Consider the following 22,264-nt stretch of genomic DNA (forward strand, 5'->3'; position numbering starts at 1 on the left):
CCCCCTTCTTTCCCACATTATGTATCTTTTTTTTTTTATTATTAATCCTTACCTGAGGTCATGCTTATTGATTTTTAGAGAGGGAGAGAAACATTGATGTGAGAGAGAAACATCGATCAATTTCCTCTCCCATGTTTCCTGACTGGGGACCAAGCCAGCAACCTAGGTATGTGCACTGACCAATAATCAAACCTGTGACCTTTCGGTTTATGGGATGATGCTCCAACCAACTGAGCCACACCAACCAGAGCTCCTATATTATATATCTTACTTATCACCAAATTCTCTCAGTTTAACCTTTAAATACTCTGAATTCCATCTGCTTCTTTCAAGCTCCAGTCATCTTAATTCAATCATTGTATAGTCTCAACTATAAATAGCTTCCAAACTGTTCTCATGTCAGCATGTCAGTTCTCAAACTTTTTTGTTTTAAGACCTCTTTACACTCTTAAAAGTTATTGAGGATTCAAAAGAGTTTTTTCTGATGTAGATTATATCTATCAATATTTACTCTTCTAGAAATTAAAACCAAGCAGTATTTAAAACAAGACTACAGGGGTTGGCAAAAGTAGGCTTACAGTGGTCGGTACATGAAACAGTTTATTCTTGTATTATTATTGCTTAATTATTGTATTATTTTCCAGACAAACAACTCTAAACCTACTTTTGCCTAACCCTGTATATAAGCACATATTCCTTCAACTCTGAAAACAAAGACATCAAAACATGTCATGTCTCTACAAAATTCCACTGTATAATGAAAAAATGAATGTAGAAGACAAATAATGTTATGAAAAGTTATTTTTAAAATAAACACATTTAACTTATCATTTTCATTCAAAGCTTGATTTTATAAAACACAAAAAGACATTTTTAAGAGTTCTATATCACCAGAATTTAAACAGCAGAAATAACGATAGCTTTGTAAGTATAAATTATACACGTTAAGTCAGATAATTGGAGATTTTTTCCAACATGGAAACTATATAAATAAAATAAATGGCAAAAGTACCTTATAGCAGTATTTTGTTATTGTGGATTATCAATTACTTTAGGATCTAATCAAAGATTCTGAATATTCATTCAGACTTCTTTTGCCATGTGTCATATTTACCAATATTCTGAGTCAAAGCTACTTGACCAAAAGGTCTTATTTAGGAAGACATTTAGCTTTATAGTAAAAGTTTTTCCATGTGCAGTTTCCACCTTCAAAGGAATTGACATTACAGTGCTGATGTAATCTGCTGGTTCCCTTTTGAACAGTGTGCAAAAAATTACATCAACACTATGGAAAGTTAAACAAGTACCAAAAAATGGAACAATTATGCCCAGTTCAGTAAAGTACAATGTTAAGTTTTCTCCCTCTAAAAATTAATCAGTGAAATACAACATGAACTACAGTTGACTTGGTTTCAGGAAATACATTTGAGAATTACATTATGGTTCTTATCCCATCTTCAATCGTGGACAGAGGTTTTGTAGGCCACCCACTGCACTGTTTACTTTGTGGACTGTAGTAGTGAATGAACACAGATGGACTTGCTCAGAATTGGCAATGAACTGTGCTCCAAACTCTTCCCACTTTTCAGGTGCAACCAAATTTTTATAGATCAGCTGATCAAATGAACAAGAAACGTCCAGTAGTGGCAGAAATGTCACCGTAGCTGTGATATATCTGATCACTGAGCATATTTCATCTTAGATAGCTCTCCGAGGCTTTCTCTGGGTGTACTGTCATCTTTGGCAGCCTGTCACACTCTGTCAAACTGCCATCTTTCTAGGACCTCACCACTTTGAACATTCAAGATGAGTACCACCAGTTTCTGAATAACCAATCTTTTAGTTGTTCTACCACATTAGTATTTAGGTATTTCATAAGCTCAGGATCAGTAGTTAAACAAGATGAGTCCATATTTCTACATTCAAGTTTTCAGATAGATAAATGCCACACTGATAAAAAATGCTGTTGGTGATAAATGAGAACTCGGCCACAATGTCAGCACTGCCACACAGGGTGATAACCTCCTCCCAGGAGAGCTGCTGCACCACAGCCGCAGTGCGTGCACCACACGCTGCCTCTGCAGGGCCCCGCAGCAGCTCTCTTATGAAAATAGTTTGACCTTGGGATTCCCACCTTCCCCCCAACCCCAAGTCTTGGGACCCCTAGACCGCACTTTGAGAATCACTGTAACCCTTTCTCTCAGTAGTATCCAGAGTGATCATGTATTTAATAATGGGAATCTAGTATGTCACTCCTTTGTCATTGACCTTATGATAAATCCAAAATTGTTACCATGGCCTACAAAACCTCACAAAATCTAGTTTGTTCTTACCTCATCAGTATTATCAAGTACTACCTTCCCTTGCAGTTTTTAGTTTTTGTCTTTAGCCTCACTGATCTGTCGTCTGATCATTTCTAAAACATGCTATTCCTTCCTATGTCAGGACCTTCAGATATGGTATATTTCATATTCCTCACATGTTCTTCCTCACCCATCTATCCTCACCTCCTTTACCTCTTTTTCTTTACCCTTGCCTAGGAAACTGCTCATGCATATTCTTTAATTCTCAGCTTTTAATTATTTAACCCATACTAGGTCAGACAACTTTTTTATATATTCTCTGAATGTCTTTTGCTGCTTTTACATTCATTCTAATTGTGGCTTTATATATGCTTGACATGTGTGATAATATGCCTGTCTCTGTGTTCTCCTAGCCTTGTAGAATATAAGTTCCAACAGAGCAAAATCAGGTGTGTCTTGGCTTCCTGATGTTTCCTCAGTATGTGGTAGAGTGGTTGGCTATCCTAAGAGTTGAGTACATACTGGTTGAATAAATGAGCATCTCTGCATTTACTCAGTTTTTTCATAATAAGGGAACTATTTGCTTTGAAACATCAAGAATACTTGTACATATTTCCAAATTGGAACTTGGCAACTTTTAAGGGTTCTTTGCACCTATTATGCTTTAGCATCACTTAAATAGGACAGTTCCATAGAAAAGACGTGGGTGGCTGGAGTTTCTATGGTTAATGCTTTTTATTTGGAACTTATAGTATGACTATTTAAAGTAATTCTGCCTCATTGGTTTCCTATCGGAAAATTGGGAAATTTTATCAGGCTTAGAAATACCAGACATTCTACTGGAACCTAGAAATATATACACTTTAGCTATGACATAATGCGTTTATATTTTTATGTTAATTTTTTTCCCTTTTTATTTTCTTAAGCGTTATCGAACTCCATCTAGATCCAGATCAAGGGATCGTTTCAGACGTAGTGAGACTCCTCCACATTGGAGGCAAGAGATGCAAAGAGCTCAAAGAATGAGAGTATCAAGTGGTGAAAGATGGATCAAAGGGGATAAGTAAGACTTAACTATATTATTTCAAATGTAGTGACAAGTTGTGTTTTGTCTTGTTTTTGCTTTTTTTTTACTATTACACATAAAGTTTCTGGATACCTTAATGAAAGTAGAATATCATTTTAGCTTATAATGGAACCAGTCTTAATAAAATTTCAAAACTTTTTTTCTTATTTTTTAGGAGTGAGTTAAATGAAATAAAAGAAAATCAGAGAAGCCCAATTAGAGTAAAAGAGAAGAAAGTAACTGATCACAGGCATGTGTCTGAAAGTCCAAACAGAAAAAGTGAAAAGGAAAAGAAAGTTAAAGACCATAAATCTAACAGCAAAGAGAGAGACATCAGAAGAAATTCAGAAAAAGATGATAAGTATAATAAAAACAAGGTGAAGAAAAGAGCCAAATCTAAAAGTAGGAGTAAAAGCAAAGAGAAATCAAAGAGCAAGGAAAGAGATACAAAGCATAGTCGACATGAAGAAAAGAGGATGAGGTCAAAGAGTAAAGAGAAGGATCATGAGAATGCTAAAGAAAAAGAAAAATTGGATTCTAAAGGAAAAGATCAGGAAAGGAGTAGAAGTAAAGAGAAGTCTAAACAGTTAGAATCAAAAAGTAATGAGCATGATCATAATAAAAGTAAGGAAAAGGATAGACATGCACAGTCTAGGAGTAGAGAACGTGATGCAACTAAAGGCAAACACAGTTACAATAGTAGAACAAGAGAACGAAGCAGAAGTAGGGACAGGAGCAGGAGAGTGCGATCCAGAAGCCATGACCGTGATCGTAGCAGAAGCAAGGAGTACCATAGGTACAGAGAACAGGAGTACAGGAGAAGAGGAAGGTCACGAAGCCGAGAGAGAAGAGCAACACCAGGAAGATCAAGAAGTAAAGATAGAAAGAGAAGGAGGAGAGATTCACGGAGCTCAGAGAGAGAAGAAAGTCAAAGCAGAAACAAAGAAAAATACAGAAACCAAGAAAGCAAGAGTTCACACAGAAAAGAAAATTCTGAGGGTGAAAAGAGAATGTACTCTAAAAGCCGTGATTATAATAGTTCAAATAATAACAGAGATAAAAAGGCTGATAGAGATCAAAGTCCATTCTCAAAAATAAAACAAAGTAGTCAGGACAATGAATTAAAGTTCTCCACATTGAAAAATAAGGAGGATGGGAAGACCAGATCCTCAGTGGAAAAAGAAAACCAAAAATCAAAGGGTCAAGAAAATGACCATGTACATGATAAAAATAAAAAATTTGATCATGAATCAAGCCCTGGAACAGATGAAGACAAAAGTGGATGAGTGAGTTGTATAAACTTCTTATTTCCATTCTGTCTCGAATTTTAAGTTTTAGAGACTTTTGCTAATGGATCTCCTTTATGTTGTTTTCCTTTTTTCGTTGTTTTTGGTTTGTTTTGTGTTTGTCCTTTTTTTTTTTTAACGTGGACTTTCTTGAGTTGATCTTTTGATAATCTGCAACCTGGATAATTTGTACTGCTAAAGTTTTAATAAACTTGAAATGAGAAAAACTTTGGTGTAATACTGTGTGCTATGTTTCACTATTTCCTGTATACATTTCTGTGTTGCAACAATCAGCCCATGGCAAACATGCTATTCTGTACCCTAACTTGTGTAATCGTCAGTTGAAAACAAGCATAACTGATTGTTGGAATATATTGTTGCAAAAGCCTGTGTTTCTTCTCATGATTAAAGGAACTTTAGAAGCCGCTAGATAGACCAAATCTTATAAAGATTTTCTGATTGGATTTATAATAGAGGCTTACAGCAGCAGCAGCTTTTAATTATGCAGAAGCAGGATTCTAATATAGCTCGAGATCTGAAGTCATCACTTTTGATTTTACAGTAATTTGTGCTTTAAAATAGTTATATTGTACATCATATGCTGTTCTTTATACTTCCACATGTAGCTTGTTTCATAGGGATATTTTTCATGTCTAGTCTTGTTTTACTTAACTGTCTATAAAATAGTTGAGTATTTTTTTCAGTTGATGTACTGAGTGAGCTTGACTTGCTGTTATACAGCATCTGACAAGTTAACCTTGGAAGATCAGACTGATTCTCAAGCTATGTTGCTTTGAGTCTGAAGAGATTAAACTTTTGCTTTTTAAGAACATTGTTTTATTATCCTTCTCCAAAGTGGGGGGAAAAACCCTTTTCTTACTAAAGCATACCACTTGTGCAACTCTTTAAGTTAGACAGATTTTAAAAGTTGTTAGTCTTGCCACATTAACTTCCAAGATTTCTTTTTGGCCACTGACCTATATAAAGTTAAGTGTTAACTCTGCATGTGTTTTTTTTGTTTGTTTGTTTGGTTTGGTTTTTTTAAAACTGACTTCTCTAATTCTCATAGCTGTGAGTTTCAAATGGCAAGAAAAATGCATCTTTTCTATATATGTATCACAGTAGGCTACAGCATGTTTATGACTCTGGTTTCTTTCTGTTCAGGTGGTTTATACCAGTACTGTTAAAATTATTTTACCTGGGCATGTATAACAGTGCCACATACAGTAGAAAGTTGCAAAATTTTATAGCTTACAAAGTTCAACATTAATGATATCTAAAGTCCATTTAGAATTTTATGTGTTGTATATTGCTATTTTTGTGATGTGTGGCCTTTTATTCTGTAATTTCTCTTCTAAATAAAATATTGAACATCCAGCAAACACAAAACCTGCCTCATTTGAAAAGAAATTTCAGAATTCCAATTAATAAGTAGCTTCTACAGTGTTTTGTAATTTAACATTTGTCAGTATAGTGTCAACTCTATTACCAGGGCAGCTTCTTCATAAAACAGTAGCTACTCAATGCTGATTGTACTGAGCGAAGTGATGCTTAACATATTTCCCATTATTAATATATTGATCGTATTATGGTAGCTGTTTGCATAATGAATAGGGTAATCATTATACGATTGTTTGGAATATCTTGAAACAAATATCCACAGTGGAGTCTTTCCAGATTGTTTTTCCTGATTATAAAATAGATATTTATGATAATTTGGGATAATTGATTCCTTTGAAAATTTGACTACACACCTACCTTAGGAATAGTTGAGTCTTGAGTGCCCAAGCTGTATAATCTGTTCTGTATTTTAAATTAGTATGTTTGTTTTAAATTCAGTATATTGCATTTTTAACATCTTCATTATAAATTATTGGAGCTTTGAGAAAGGTGCTGTTTAAGAAAGGATTTCTATTAAAGTTTTATTAAAAAAGAACACATGATACATAAACATACTTCTATGTTGTCTGATGACCCAGAGCTTTATCTACTAAGAATTATAGGCAAGTAACAATGGGGGGGGGGGAATTTTAGTAATTTCTGTAAGTAATAGTCTTTTATTTTGGTTATCAGAAGAGTAACCCCATGCTAAATATTATTTACAGGTATTTTTATTTTTATTTTTTTTAATACTGACTGAAGGATGTATTGATTTGGGAGAGAGAGGGAAAAGAAAACATCAGTGTGAGAGAGAAACATCAATCAATTGCCTCCCACATGTGTCCCTACTGGGGATCGAACCCATAACCTAGGTATGTGCCATGGCTAGGGATCAAATCTGCAACCTTTTGGTGTATGGAACAACACTCCAACCAACTGAACCACCCAGCCAGGGCTGTAGGTCTTTTTTTAAAAAAGCTTTGTTAACTTTTTAACAGTGGCACATATAATGGCAAAGGAAATGAGAAGTGACAGTCATATAGATTTTATCTTCAGAATATAAACAACATTTAGAAAATGAATAAGCAGCATTTACTATACCTTCCTTTGCATCTGAATAGCACACAGCCCAAATGGTCCTTTTCTTCCACTGCATTTTTAATAGTTGAACTACCTTTAGTTATTATTTTGAACACACTTGGTTTTCCTAAAAGTCAGCCTTTTAATACCTTCTTGTCATTGATTTTATAGTTATGCCTGAGCTTATAGTTTAGCTCAAACTGTCTTTGACTTAATGTCCTCTTAAAGATAATTTAAATTGGTTTCTCTTTATTGCTTGATTGGCAATATCCAAGAAATTGACTGATGCTAAATGAGCAGTAGAGAAGCCGCTTGGTTGCTTTAAAACATTTTAAAAGTATATAGTTAAAGAGTTCATACATAGACCATTATAGTTTCTAAACTCCTTAAATCAAAGCTTTCACAGAAGTTTCAAAGAATTTGATAAATATTTCTCTACACAAGTGGGATACTGATTCATACTGGCTTTGCTGAACTGCTTTTGATTTTAATTTATTTGAGAGAAAGACATCAATTTGTTATTTCACTTATTTCTACATTCATTGGTTACTTTTTATGTGTGTCCTGACCAGGGATCGAACCCCCAACCTTGGTGTATCAGGACGATGCTCTAACCAACTGAGCTACCCAACCAGGGCACCTTTGATTCTTGTACCCAGTGGTAGATAGGAACCTGAAAAGTAAAAAATTCTTAATGTTACAGACAAGAACACATTACATTTCTTGTATTTTGAGTAGTGGTATGAACTGACAATTCTAATTTGTTTTCAAGTTAGTATATGAAACAAGTTAGTATGTTTCTTTTAGTAAGTAGTTCATTGTGCTTCACCTTGGGTGGCAATTTTTTCATCATACTTTGAACCTTTAGTAAGTTTCTATAGAAACTTGCTCCAAGCCTTTACCTTCACCAGAAGTACTTTAAATATACGTCATATAGTTGATAGTTATAAAGAAACAAAAATGGGTATTTTTCTGTCTCCTTTTGGTTGTGTTTACTAAAATGATTCAGTTTAGTATTTATACATTTAGAATTAAGTCTCCAAGGACTGTGGGTTTATAATCTGTTTGTTGTGAAAAGATGTGTTACAAATACTTACTTTAAAATGTAATTAAAAATAAACTCTAGAAAGTACAGTATTGGCTGACTCATGCCCATAATGGGCTTTCCGACTGCCTTTAAAGGATTCAGGCAAAGACAGACTCTGGGCTGTGACATGACACAAGAGGTAAATACTAAAAGAAAAGAAAAACAACAAATTTTTAAAATTCCATCAGCAAGGTACAAGGGAGTTGTTGAGGCACAGGAGTAAGTGGTGGGTTTGAGTTGCGTTTCTCCGCGCGCCCCCCCAACCTTTTTTCTTTCTTAAAGCAAATTCCTGTTTACCAAAAGCACATGCTGTATATTTTCTCCTTTCTATGTTGATAGTGTTTTGAAGGATTGATAAATGAATTGGGTATTTGTATGTGGGGATGTTAAAAGTTGTGGCTGCTCTCTGTGGAAGGGAAAAACAAATGAAGTTAATGCACTTCTTTTCCAAGCTCAAAGTCACTGTGATGTATATTTTTTTAATGAAATTTAGGAATAAAGCTCTTGTCACAAATGTAAAATGTTTCAAAATGCTGCTTCTCTTTATCATTAGTCTGGTAACTTGAACTGCATTGTACAGAATTTAAACTCTGAAACTATCAACTTTTATAGTTAGACATTTATTAAATAAACTATGCTATGATAACAGTTTGCTTCTGTATTTTTAAAATTATTGTGGTATTAACCTTTATTTTAAAAGCTAAATAATGAAGATAAATCAACTAAAATATACTTTTATTTTACCCACGGGGATATAGAATTTGTATTAGGCAAAAACTGAGCAGAGTTGAACAACAGTACTGAGCTTCTTAAGAATTTAGCCAGCAGTGACAATTTCCAGAAGGTTTGGGAATAAGTCCTAGTGTGAATGTTTAATCATGCTTTCTATTGCAATGTATCTTTGCCTCAGCGAACTTTTAAGGTTACACTTGGAATTTGCATTACTATCTAGTAGAAAAGTCCATTTGCTTTTTAATTCCTCCAAATTTCTCAGTATTGGGAACGCTGTATTATATCCTTTGCCTGCCAGTTTTAATATAACACTGTTGTAAAGCCATTTAAATGTTGATTGACTTGTAAGAAAAATCTATTGTAGTTTTTGGGGTTTTGTTTAGTTTTCTTTGCTTTTTTCTTTTTAAATTTAAATTAGACATATGTAGGGAAAATGCACCTACCTAACTTGAGAGTTAGTCGTGGAAAATACATATGCCTAGGTAAGAACGTTCTGACCATCCAGTTATTTGTATGTATTAACAGATGAATATTATTAAACTTTCAAATTCTGGAGTGTTTTTTTTTTTAATGCTTTATTAGCCAGGAGAATATGTAAAATGTTGAGTTCTTGGACTGTGCAAATTGTGTATTAAAATACTTTTAGTATCAATTTGCTTTTCCTATTTTTATTGCTTTCTAAGAATGTTTCTTTCCTAAACATTTCCTAATCCAATAATACATATCCTTTTTATTTGTAAGTGCTGGTTCATAATTTTAAGACTTTTCCCCATCTCAAAGTCCTCGATACCCAAATTGTGTTGGTTGTAGTTTACATTTTTGCCACAAATTAGCTATCAGTTCCTTTTATCAAAGTAGCAGAACAGTTGTGTTTCCATTGCCTTGTGTGTGTCACCATTCCATTCCTTACACTGAATTGTTTATGATTAATTTTAAAGCTGCGTAGACTCTTTAATGTGCTTAACTCTAGTAGAAAGCCTAGCCTAGCCCAGTTGAATCAAATTGTATATGTTAAAGAGAAAAACTAGTAATGTCTGGTCTTCTATGTTATCTTTCAGTGAACTAAGTTGGTTATAAAACATTTATACAACTTACTATTTTGTAGAAACTTGTTTTCTGTTTTATAATGTGAAGATAACTTTATCCAAATCTAGTCATCACTACTATGTAATATACTCCCTAAAACAATTTAAAGGGAAGGATATGTAACAGAGGTTCCCAGACTTTATTAGTTCATTGTGCCTTTGCATGGCAACCCTAAGCCCAAAAAACAGTTACTAATGGGATGCATGCAACTTAGTCATTGCACTAAAACCTTGGAATCAGATTGGATGCCATCACCCTCTTCTTTTACATTTGTGTGTCATACTTGAGTTTTTTTCCAGCAACTGCTGAACACCCAGGTTTATAAAGATAGGATGTCATCAAAAGGATGGCAAGTTTAATATATTGAAACTGAACTAAAACTAGTAAAACCTATAGAGTCCAGTAGATGGCAAATATTGTTTCCCTTCCAAGTTTTTAAAATATCCTACCAACTCTACTTTTGTGAATTCACTATGGTCCCTTATATTACCTTGGCACACAATTTGGGAATCTGTGTGTAGTGTTTTTAATATTCAGCTGCATTAATCTTTTAACAATTTGTTTAAGCCAGGGTCTGTAAACCCTGAAATTATGGTTCAGAATAATGGCTTAGCTTACAGAATCATCTATGCCATTTTTAAAAAGTATAGGTGGCTATCCTCATCCCAGATATACTTAATCACAATCCTGGGTGTGGCGAGTCACTGCCTTGTACAGCCTATGAGAGGGTGCTGTGGAAGTCCTGAAGTCACATGCAAAATTGGGGGTCAGAGGATAGTACTGTTGCTCAAGGATTCCCAGAGATCATGACATCAAATAGTTTTGCTGTAAGATTTGACCCCTGAGAGAATGACAGTCTGTGTAAGTTACACCTATACTCAGCATTCCCATTTGTAGAAGTCAGTCTCAGAGGTACACTGATGAAAATATGAAACAAAGCTGTTATTGCAGGAATTTGTAATAGTCAAAACTGGAGATCATTAAATTGGTATACCACTGGTTGAATAAACTGGTATATAATTATAACAATGCCATGCCAGATGGAGGGGAAAAAAGGTATATACTGGACCATAATGTCTAGGATATAGTAAATGAAAAACAAGATTTCTTCATGCAATAGTAAAATGCAAATGCATTTAAATATATATATATATATATATATTTGCTTATATTAAGAAGCAATAGGTAACCTACTTTTCTGGGGAAAGGGGGAGAAAATGCAAGTCATAGCTGATGAGGGGTTAATATCCACATTATGTAAAGAAGAACAAAAGCAATGGAAGAAAAAAAAAAAGACTGGACATTTCTCCAGCGATAATAAATTTGCAACATCAACAGTTTGGGAAATGCAAATCAAAACCACAATGAGATACCACCTCATTCATTAGGATGGCTACCGTCAAAAGGGTTAGTGAGGGCATGCACCCTTGTGCAATGCTGGGAGTGTAAAGTGCAGCTCACGGAAAACAGTATGATGATTCCTCAAAAAATTTTAAACTGTCATCCAGCAATTCTACTTTTGACCATATATCGAAAGATTTTAAAGTAGTGTCTCAATGAGATCTGCACACCAGTGTTTATAGCAGCGTTATTCACCACAGCCTAGATGTGGAAGTAGCCAAAGTGTCCACTGATGAAGGAATGGATAAAGAAAATTTGGCACATACATGATTTAGTATTAGTCTTAAAAAAGGAAAGAATTCTGACACTACAACATTAGATGAACCTTGAGGACATTGTGCTAATGGAAATAAGCCAGTCAAAGAAAGACAAACACTGTAATTCTACTTAATGAAGTATCTAGAGTGGTCAAATTCATGAGAAATGGAAAGTAGAGTGGTGGATTGCAGGAGCTGACTGGAGGGGGAATGGAGAGTTGTTTAACGGGTATATAGTTTTCGGTTCTCAAGGTGACAAAAGTTGGGGAGATTGGGCACACAACAATGAGTGAATTATACTGCTGAACTGTACTCTTAAAAATCAATGAGATGGTAAAATTTTATATGATTTTTAAAAAATCAAAGGAGGAGAGGAATGCAATTCATAAAAAGCCACTGAGTCTGTATCAACTTGGTTACCTAACTACATGTACAGGAATTACTTCCATTAACCTTAAAACGTGGTAATTTGCATGTCTCCTGAGATACACTCTAAATCACAAAGAAGCCATAAATTGCATTCAGTAATTGTATTGTTAGTAATAATATTGGTAGTGTTATTAGAAACTAAAATTTAAGTGTTGGATGATAAATACACAATTTTCTGAAGAGGAACAACTTCCACTGGAATATTACTCGGCTATAAAAAGGAATGAAGTTCTGATTAATGTAAGATGGATAAACCCTGAAAATATGCCAAATGAAATGCAACTGAGCACATTTTTTTAGTGGCTGAAATTACACATTTTATGTTGTATGTGTATTTTTATCAAAAATTTTTAAATGAACCTTCAGTGGTGAGGATCACACATGATCATACTTAGGTGAAGAGCAGCTTTATTAAATTATGAGCCTGAAATTGACTTACACTTGTAGCTTATAATATTAGTTACAATTTAGTCTCTCAATCTTAAAAATAAACTTTCCTACCATGTAAAACCTAGCCTTCCCTTAGACTTTTGAAAATTATTATATTTTGATCCCTGAGAGCTGTAAGAAGGGAGCTGAACTCCAGAGAAATCATTTGCCTGATAACTAGGTCTTACTCCACCTCTGTCCATAAGAACTGGTCCATGGCCACCTCCAGGGCCTGCCTGGACAGCTTTCACAAGAGGATAAGTATATTTATTTGTTGATTCAGACTCAAGTTCAATTACTTCTCTGGCATAATCCTGAAATTCTTGCTCCTTTTTTTCCACAAGATCTTCAGTAAGTCTGCAATATTCTAATTGTGCTTGTTTTGCTTGTTTTGCATTAAACTTATTTTTGGCCTGATAGGGAAAGAAAGAAAATACAATTTCATGTTAGTAAACAAGGCCAATTTTCTGAATATATGTAGCATTTGAAACTGTAGACACGGTTTTCTAAACTCACTGACAGTTGACAGAAGTTCCGACCTAACAGCTGTGCACTGTAATTTATTTTGGGAACTTTCCCATGCTCCTCATACTGTCGTCATGCTCAAAAGTTGTGACTAGGTGGAACTTACCTTAATAGTCTTAGGTGATAATATGTCTCAAGTAATACAGCAAAACAGTTAAAAGCATGAAATTTAGATAAAACCAAATAACCAAGTTTAGAATCCTATTTCCACCAATGTGTGCTGTGGCAGATGTCGAAGACATATCGATCACTGGCCCAGTCCACTCACTGTTCTGAAAGAACTCACTCAAACCCACTGTCCTAAATCCCCCCAATACACCACATGCCCCAGGCAGATAAGATTAAATTAACCAGTGACTGACTAAGTTAAACCAACTACATTCTCTGTTTCCCAATACTCTGAAGTTGGAACAAGTGGCACTTATCACTGTAGATCGGGAGCTGGGTGGGATAGTACACTAAGCAGTCTACCAAAAGTTGATTTACCAACATTTCATAAAAATTTTTAAGTTTATACAAAAGATTGTTCCTTTATATGAGATTTTTAATTTATTTTTAGAGAGAGGGGAAAGGAGGGAGAAAGAGTGAGAGAAACATGGGTGTGAGAGAGAAATATCAATCAGTTGCCTCACATGCATTCTGACTGGGGACACAACCCGCAACCCAAAATGTGCCCTGACAGGGAATCAAACCCACAACCTTTTGGTTACAGATGGCACTCCAGCCAACTGCCATGCCAGCCATGGTGGGATTTCAGTGACTTTTAAAGATTACTATGAAGTTTTGGTTGACAATTTTTTCATTTTGTCTTCTCAGTGGCAATTTTTTAAATGCTGAATTTGTAAAAACTTCAGTGATTTTGTATACTCATGAATATATTTTAATAGTCATAAAATAATTTTCAAAATCAGTAACCAACATTGCTGTATAAACTAGTAGCCCAAACCTGATATCTAATATAAATTGAAATTTATGAGGAAATAAAGCAACCATATGAATACCAAATTTTTAAATCAAAAACATTAGGTATCAAATCATGTTTCTATCACACTGTCTTCCACGGGTCATTTTAGTCGCAGCATACTGCTGCTTTATCTACTTGTTACGCTTTCCGTCTGGCTGAGGATCTCCGTTAAGTTCAAGAGTTATAAATATATGGTGTGACAATGAAGGGAAATCATTCTATTTCTTTCAATTTTTTATTAAATCATGGGGGTGACACTGGTCAATAGGATCACAGAGGTTTCAAGTGTGCATTTCTGTGATACTAGCTCTGTGTACTGCACTGTGCGCCCACTGCCCAGAGTCAGACCCTCTTCTGTCACCACATACTAGGTCCACGAAGGCTTACATGCTATTTGTTGATTTGGTGATAGAGTGCCAGTAGTTTGAAAAAAAATAGAAAATGACACTCAATAAGATTTTTTAAAAGTTGAAAGCTATAAACTCTCTCGTCAAAGGTAAAATATGTACTATAATGTGGGATCTTAAGAAGCAATTCGGATGTGTTGATTTGGTGGTGGTTTCTAGAAAGATTGAGGGAACAGGGAGAAACATTAAGTATTGTACAAAAAAGTGACAATGGAGGGAAAAGATTACGTAATGGATCATAGGACTGGTACCTCAAGTTTGATATGCACTAAGCATGAATACAGACTCGTGAGAAAACTTAAAATATTTGTTTAAAATTTAGCCCTGGCTGCTATGGTTCAGTGGATTGAGTGCCGGCCTGCGAACTAAAATGTCGCCAGTTCGATTCCCTGTCAGGGCACATGCCTGGGTTGTGAGCCAGGTCCCCAGTTGGGGGTGTGTGAGAGGCAACCACACATTGGTGTTTCTCTCCCTCTTTCTTTCTTCCTTCCTTCCCCTCTCTCTAAAAATAAATAAAAACAAAATCTTAAAAAAAAAACTAAGATTAAAAAAAATTGTAACACATGGGGTAAAGTAACAAGCACACATGTGAGAGATGAAAAAGAGCTCATATTTTGGAAACTGGAAAATAAAGTGACAGAATCAAATATCCTGTCTTTTCTTTAAAAATTGTACCTCAGAGAAACCAAATTGCTGATCATGAAAAGTTTTTTGAAGACATTGACAAATGAGTAAGAAGGAATGAGAGAATATCGACATTTTGCCACCTCATAAATTAAGAGATTAAGGCAATGATCATCAAAGGCTGTTTATACCACAGACAGTGAGTCAACAGTCATTATGTGTCTTTTAATGGAAGTATACAATACCACCTATAAGGAATTTTACAAAAAAACTGAACCTAAGCCCTGGCCAGGTGACTCAATTTGTTGGAGTGTTGTGCCAGAAACCCAAAAGTTGTGGGTTTGATTCCCAGTCAGGATACATAATACCTAGGTTGTGGGTTTCATCCCTGGTCAGGTCAGGTACAATCAATATTTCTCACTTCTCTCTCTCTCTCTCTCTCTCTCTCTCTCTCTCTCTCCCTCCCCAAAATCAGTAAACATGTCCACATGTCCTTAGATGAGGATTAAAACAAAATCTGAGCCTGAGTCCAATCTAAACTAGATTTTACATGAAATGCAGGGAACACATTAAACTACACCACAGGGATACAAAGAGCAAAAGCCAGACTAGTAATTCTAAAAAAGAAGAAACCCAGTTTCTTTAACAAATAAATTATAAGACAAACACAATAAAGACCAGGAGGGAGAACTTAGGACAAAAAGAGAGGATGGAGGTGGAGGAGGAGTTACAGATTAAAGGAGACTTCAAAGACATATCAACCAAATAGAATACATGGACCTTATTTGATCCCAATTCAAACAACACAATTTAGAAAGTACTCATGAGACAATTTGGGGGAATTTAAACACTATTAATTGTTTTACTTGTCAGAGCGGCTATCCTCAATAAATCAACAAGCAACAGGTGCTGGCGAGGATGTAGAGAAAGGGGAACCCTTTTGCATTATTGGTGGGAATGCAGACTGGTGCAGCCACTGTGGAAAGCAGTATGGAGACACCTCAAAAAATTAAAAATGGATCTGCTGTTTGACCCAGGAATCCTACTTCTGAGATTATATCTGAAAGAACCCAAAACACTGATTCGAAAGTATGTAAGCACCCCTGTATTCATTTCAGCATTATTAACAATTGCCAAGATATGGAAGCCACCCAAGTCTCCATCAGTAGATGAGTGGATAAAACAACTATGGAACATTTACACATTGGAATTCTACTTGTCCACAAAAAAGAAGAAAATTCTACCCTTTGCAACAATATGGATGGCCCTGGAGAACATTATGCTAAGTGAAATAAGCCAGTCAGAGAAGAACAAATACCATATGATCTCACTCATATGTGGAATCTAATGAGCAAACTGAACTAACAAAGAAAACGGGGACAGACTCTTAGAGAGCAGATGACAACTAAGGAGTGTGGGGAGGTTAGGGGTGGAGGGGTAGAGCAAAAAGGGAAAAGGACTCAGGGACATGGACAACAGTGTGGTGATTGTGGGGGGGGGTGTATATAAGGGTACTGCATGGTAGTGGAAAAAATACAGTAGCACTGAATGTTAATTGTTTTAGATATGATAATGTCATTGTGATTATGTTAATTTCTAAGGAGTCCCTGAGTTTTAGACATACATTCTGAACTATATGTTAATGAAATTACATGATTTCGGGGATTTGCTCCAAAATAATATAGCAGGTCCTACTTCTAGTAATGGCTGCATAAGGAGGTTGGCCAATTCCCCTCCTCATGTAGTAAGTTTGTTATTAAAAACTATTAAAATCAAATATTTCCGAGCACTACATGCAGGCAAATACTTGAGAAGTGTCTTCATAAAAAATTTCCGCTACAGAACTGCATGTGGACCTGATGGCATGGTTGTCTTAGGGCATTGCTATCCCCTCAGCTTAGGTGATAAAACCTGCAGAGCTACTGGACAATAATGGCAGATTCCACTTGGGCTGGGGGGCAAAGCAGCTAGAAATTTAAGTGGGAGATTCTGGAAGCAAGACAGTTCTAGAAGAATTGAGATAATAAACCCTCAGACATCCCTGACTGGTAGACTACACATTCACACAGGAGATCCAGGGATCCTAGCAAAAATTAAAAGCCTGAAGGAAACTGTGAACTTGCTGTTCTTTGGAATACTGTCTTCAACCCACACACAGCTTGCACAGCAGGGGTAAAAGCATTGCTGGCTTAAGTTGTCTGAAGATCAACTCTACCCATGTTATTGGTTGACAGTCAGCGCCAGAACAATGAAAAACCCTAGAGACCTAGAGGGCCAGGCTTAAAAAAAACAAACATTAAAACTGTGGTACATTTACACAATGGAATTCTACATGCATAAAGAAAGAAGGAGCTCCTGCCCTTTGTGACAGCATGGATGGAACTGGAGAGCATTAGGTAAGTGAAATAAGCCAGGCAGTCAAAGACAATACCATATGATCTCACCTATAAGTGGAAGCTAATCAACAAAACAAACAAGTGAGCAAAATATAACCAGAGACATGGAAATAAAGAACAAACTGACAGTGACAGTGACAAGAGAGGCTGGGAGAGGGTGATAAGGGGAGAAAAAGGGGGAAGGGTCAAGTCAAGGAACATATATAAAGGACCCATGGACAAGGACAATGGTTGGGGGGCATTGAAATGGGTAAGACTTGCAATGAAATGGGTAAGGGTTACATTGTTCTATGGAAAAAAACAATTCCACTCCTAGGTATATAAACAAAGGAACCAAAAGGAGAAAGTCAAGCAGATAGTTGTATACCAGTGTGCACAGAAGCATTATTCGCAATAGCCAAAAGATGGAAACAACTCAGATCCACAGATGGACGTATGAATAAACAAAATGGGCTGTACATGTACAATGGAATAGCACTCAGCCTTAATAAGGCACGAAGCTGACACATGCGGCAACATCAATGGAGCCTGAAGACATTATGCTAAGTGAGATAAGAGACCAAAAAGATGAACATTGTATGATTCCACCAATATGAGTTCCCTGGAACAATCACTCATAGAGGCAGAAAGACTAGGCGTTATGAGAGGCGGGGAGGGAGGGAGAACAGAGTTACAGTTTAGTGAGTGGAGGGTTTCAGCGCAGGAGGAAGAAAAGGTTATACAGACAGCGGTGGTAGTGGCACATTGGTGTGAATGTGCTTCATGCCCCTAAACTAAATGGATAAAATGGTAAATTTTATGTTATATGTATTATACATTAAAAAAATAAGTTAAAACTCAACAATAAGAAACCAAACACCCCAATCAAATAATTAGCCAAAGATTTGAGTAGACAGTTCACTAAAGAAGACATACAAATGGCTAAGAAGAACATGAAAAGATGTCCAATATTTTTAGTCATTAGGGAAATCAAAATAACACCATAAGATATCAGTATGCTAGAATAGTCGAAGAATGACAATACCAAGTGTTAGTGAGGGTATGGAGCAACTTGTCCTCATATATGTTGCTGAGAGTGATGGAAGTGGTACAGCCATTTTGGAAAACAGTGTTTAGTTACAAATGATTGAATGCCAGGCCCTTACTACATGTTCTGAAGCCTGAGATATGAGACCTGTGAGACCCCGATCAGTATAGTTTCTGGGTTATACTTACAAAGAGGGGGAAAGCGAAACGAAGAAGACAGGCATCACAGCCTGCCGTATGTGTTTGCGTTCTTTTTTACATTTACTAAAGCACAATGGACACGGAAGAAGGGTAAATATTTCTGTGAAATACATAAATCTAGTATGGGTTTCAACATCTTCAACACAGATGAAAACAGGAACTAACTCTTCACATTTCTTACATATTGTGTTGTGTTGTAAGCATAATGGCTAGCTGATCTTACCTGACAAAGGAAGCTGCTTGGGAAAGGAAACTAGCATGAACTCTATATTGCGTATTTGTTGCTGAAGTAAGTACAAACATTGGGTGTGTATCATTACCATTTGATGAATGTGGGCATCTTGAACTTCACGACGTTCTTTATCAGTTTTGCGTTTTTTCTCCTTTTCATGTTCCCAGAAAATCTGATCTGCTTTCATGACAGCCAGCAATTGTTCTTTAGCCTCTATTTTTCTTTGTCTTTCTTCTTCCTCTTTATTTTTCATCTACATGTTAAAAGGCAAAGAAAAACTTTAAAACCATTGTTAGCAGCCAGTGCTCTCTAGATGAGGCACGGATTCAGAAAGCTCCAAGCAGAAAATCAGCCAGGAGCGATGTGAGAGCATAGCACTGTATGAACCTGGGCCGATTCCCATGTGGACAATTTACTTTGGTTTTATTTCCTAATTGTCAGGAAACACACAATGAAAACCTGAACAGAATATTTGTTTAAAAAGAAAATACAGAAACAGAAAAAAGCAAGATCTTCTCAAGGTAGGGAAATATTTATAGGCAAAAAAATTAGTTGTTACAATGTTTATAAAATTACCCAATTTAAATTTTATGATAGTCATATAGGAAATGAAGTCTGAAGGATTAAGAAATACAGAAATTCAATAGGGTAATTTTTACTTGATGTCTTGAAAACGTTCAAATTAAAAATATATTTGGGTTATGAATAAAAATTTTTGTATTTCAGGTGGTTCTGAAACAGAAGCGATTATTACTTTGCATCTATAAATATATTATTTGTAATTAATTGTCATGTTATCTTCTGTTAGAAAGTAAACATGCTCTGATTTCAGGAGTATAGGAAGATAATTCATATATTGTTTTTCAAATATCTGATTTTTTTTGGTCAGAGATGCAGAGGAAGTGGAAACTACAGTGAAAGGACTTAATTTTTTTTGGTTAAAGAAAGAGCTACTTCATTTATTTATTTATTTATTTTAAAGATTTTATTTAGCCCTGGCTGGTGTAGCTCAGTGGACTAAGTGCAGGCCTGCGAACCAAAGGATTGCCAGTTCAATTCCCAGTCAGGGCACATGCCTGAGTTGCGGGCCAGGTCCTTGGTAGGGGGCACGTAAGAGGCAACCACACAGTGATGTTTCTCTCCCTCCCTCTCTCCTTCCCTTCCCCTCTCTCTAAAAGTAAATAAATAAAAGCTAGATTGAATCTAGACTGGAAATCGAACCAGCAACCCTTTGCTTTGCAGTCCACCGCTCAATTCACTGAGCTACACCAGCCAGGGCTTAAATTTTTTTGTTGTTTAATTAATTAATTAGTTTATTTTTAAAGATTTTATTTATTTATTTTTAGAGAGAGGGGAAGGGAAGGAGAAAGAGCGGGAGAGAAACATCACTTTGTGGTTGCCTCTCATGCCCCCAACTGGGGATCAGGCCCAGCAACCTAGGAATGTGCCCTGACTGGGAATCGAACCAGCGACTCTTTGGTTTGCAGGCTTGCACTCAATCCACTAATCTACACCAGCCAGGGCTTGTTGTTTAATTTAATTTGTCAAAATTGAATTGCTTACCACAATGCCTCTATATTCTTCAATCGCTTTTAATTCTGCTTTGTTTTTTTCATATTTCTCTCTTTCTCTTTTTTCCCATGTAGCCTCAGCTTCTGTAATATCTCTAGCAATAATCAAATCTTCATTGTCAAGTTTCTGCTTTATTAGGTTACTTAGGAAGTTATTTATTCTTTCTCGACGTTCCTCCATTAGCCTATAACAAAATAACCATCGCGTCAAATTTTCAGGAATAGATCTGCTACGGAGCCAATACAATTTGAAGAGACAGATCTCTCACAGGTTTTACAAAACTGAAAGGAGCCCCATTGCTCCATATATATTATATATACTATACATTATATATTATAATAAAATATAAAATATATAATATGTGTATTTTATATTGTTTTAAGTGAAAATTATTTTTAATAATTCATTTTTAGAATAAAGTATGCAGTGGTCCCCCCTTATTTGTGGGTTTGCTTTCTGTGATGTCAGTTGCTGGGGTCAACCACAGTCCAATAACATTAAGTGAAAAAATCCAGAAATGAACAGTTCTTAAGTTTTGAATTGCACACCATCCTGAGTAACGTAGTGAATCTCACCCCACCCCACCGGAGACGTGAACTGTCCCTTTGTCCAGCGCACACATGCTGCATACCTGCCTGTCCGCCACTCAGTGGCCACTTTAGTTCCAGATCAAACACTATCCCATTAGAATAGGAATGTATTCTAGAAGTCCAAAGGGAGGAATGCATACAATAGGATCTCGTGTATATGTGTGTACAATATGTATAGGAAAGAAAGTGTTAAAATTCTCCACAATGAAAAATATTTTAAATATTTTATTATACTACCATGTTTACTCTAACATTGGAGGCTTGGGTTATAAAATAAATCAAAGGCCCTTCTTTAAATAAAATCTCAAAAAGATTTGGTAAAATTTATAAAATTCTGAATAAACCCATCCTCTTACTCTCTGCAAAACTGTGGATAAAAGGGGGGACTACCTTTTTTTTTTTTTAAAGAAATGGGGCATTTTTATTTGAGAAATTGAGCAAAAAAACACTTTAAAATTTAAATGTGACAGATTCACTACATTACTGAGTGAATTTGCAAAGCAATGCAGGAGAAATGATGAGAAAGGGCACAGTGCATGTCCCAAGGAAATTACAATCTAAGGTGGAGAAAAGGCATTTCCAGGCAAAGGGTGATAAATGCCATGAGGAAGCTAGAAAATAATATGGGCAAATGACGAGGAGAAGGGAGGGAGGGAGGGAGGGAGGGGAAAGGAAGGAAGGAAGGCAGGCTTCATGGAAAAGGTGACATTTCATCTAGGCTTTCAAAAACACTCTTTTAAACCCTTTTATTGATTGCCTGTTATGTGCCAGGCACTATTGCAGGTGCTGGAGACATAACAATAAACAAAAACATTCAAAGTCTCTGTCCTCATGGAGCTTTCCTTATAACTGGGGTAGGGGGACATTAAACAACATAATTAAAACAAGGCTATATCATGCAGTGAGGAAAAAGGGATCAGTTAAAGGGATACGCCATGTGGGGGGTGGGGTTGTAATTTTAAATACGGTAGTCAGGCAAAGCCTCGATGAGAAGGCCATATTTGAGTAATGATCTAAAAGAGTTAAGGGAGGTGAGCACTCCCGGGAGAGGGTGCAGGAGAAGTCCAGTGTGAGTGACGAAGAGGGAAGGAAGGGGAGAACAGTAAGGTGAGGTCTGAGAGGTGAGGCTGGAGGCAGCTGGGAACTAGGATGGGTGTAGAGCCTCGGGGGGCCATAGTAAAGGCTCTCTGA

The 22,264-nt window shown here is 36.0% G+C and overlaps 2 protein-coding genes and 1 pseudogene across 6 annotated transcripts in view; 1 reads left to right on the top strand and 2 right to left on the bottom strand.

Moving 5' to 3' along the window:
- PPIG (peptidylprolyl isomerase G) overlaps positions 1–7,658 on the top strand; it is a 44,269-nt gene extending 36,611 nt beyond the window's left edge. For all 4 annotated transcript variants that reach the window (XM_024579770.3, XM_045187388.2, XM_045187389.2 and 1 more), the window contains 2 exons: positions 3,230–3,366; positions 3,545–7,658. In XM_024579770.3, the coding sequence (XP_024435538.2) occupies positions 3,230–3,366; positions 3,545–4,655 (1,248 nt within the window). In that variant the 3' untranslated portion in view covers positions 4,656–7,658. The remainder of the gene's footprint in view (positions 1–3,229; positions 3,367–3,544) is intronic.
- Positions 253–2,552, bottom strand: LOC112322206 (mitotic spindle assembly checkpoint protein MAD2A pseudogene; annotated as a pseudogene).
- Positions 7,659–9,762: 2,104 nt separating the features above from the next.
- CFAP210 (cilia and flagella associated protein 210) overlaps positions 9,763–22,264 on the bottom strand; it is a 33,003-nt gene continuing 20,501 nt past the window's right edge. For both annotated transcript variants that reach the window (XM_024579906.4, XM_045187425.3), the window contains 3 exons: positions 20,475–20,667; positions 19,000–19,164; positions 9,763–12,949 (listed from right to left, as the gene is read on the bottom strand). In XM_024579906.4, coding sequence (XP_024435674.1) covers positions 12,605–12,949; positions 19,000–19,164; positions 20,475–20,667 — 703 coding nt within the window. In that variant the 3' untranslated portion in view covers positions 9,763–12,604. The remainder of the gene's footprint in view (positions 12,950–18,999; positions 19,165–20,474; positions 20,668–22,264) is intronic.

This window comes from Desmodus rotundus, chromosome 2 (assembly GCF_022682495.2).
Source record: "Desmodus rotundus isolate HL8 chromosome 2, HLdesRot8A.1, whole genome shotgun sequence".
Classification (NCBI taxonomy): domain Eukaryota; kingdom Metazoa; phylum Chordata; class Mammalia; order Chiroptera; family Phyllostomidae; genus Desmodus; species Desmodus rotundus.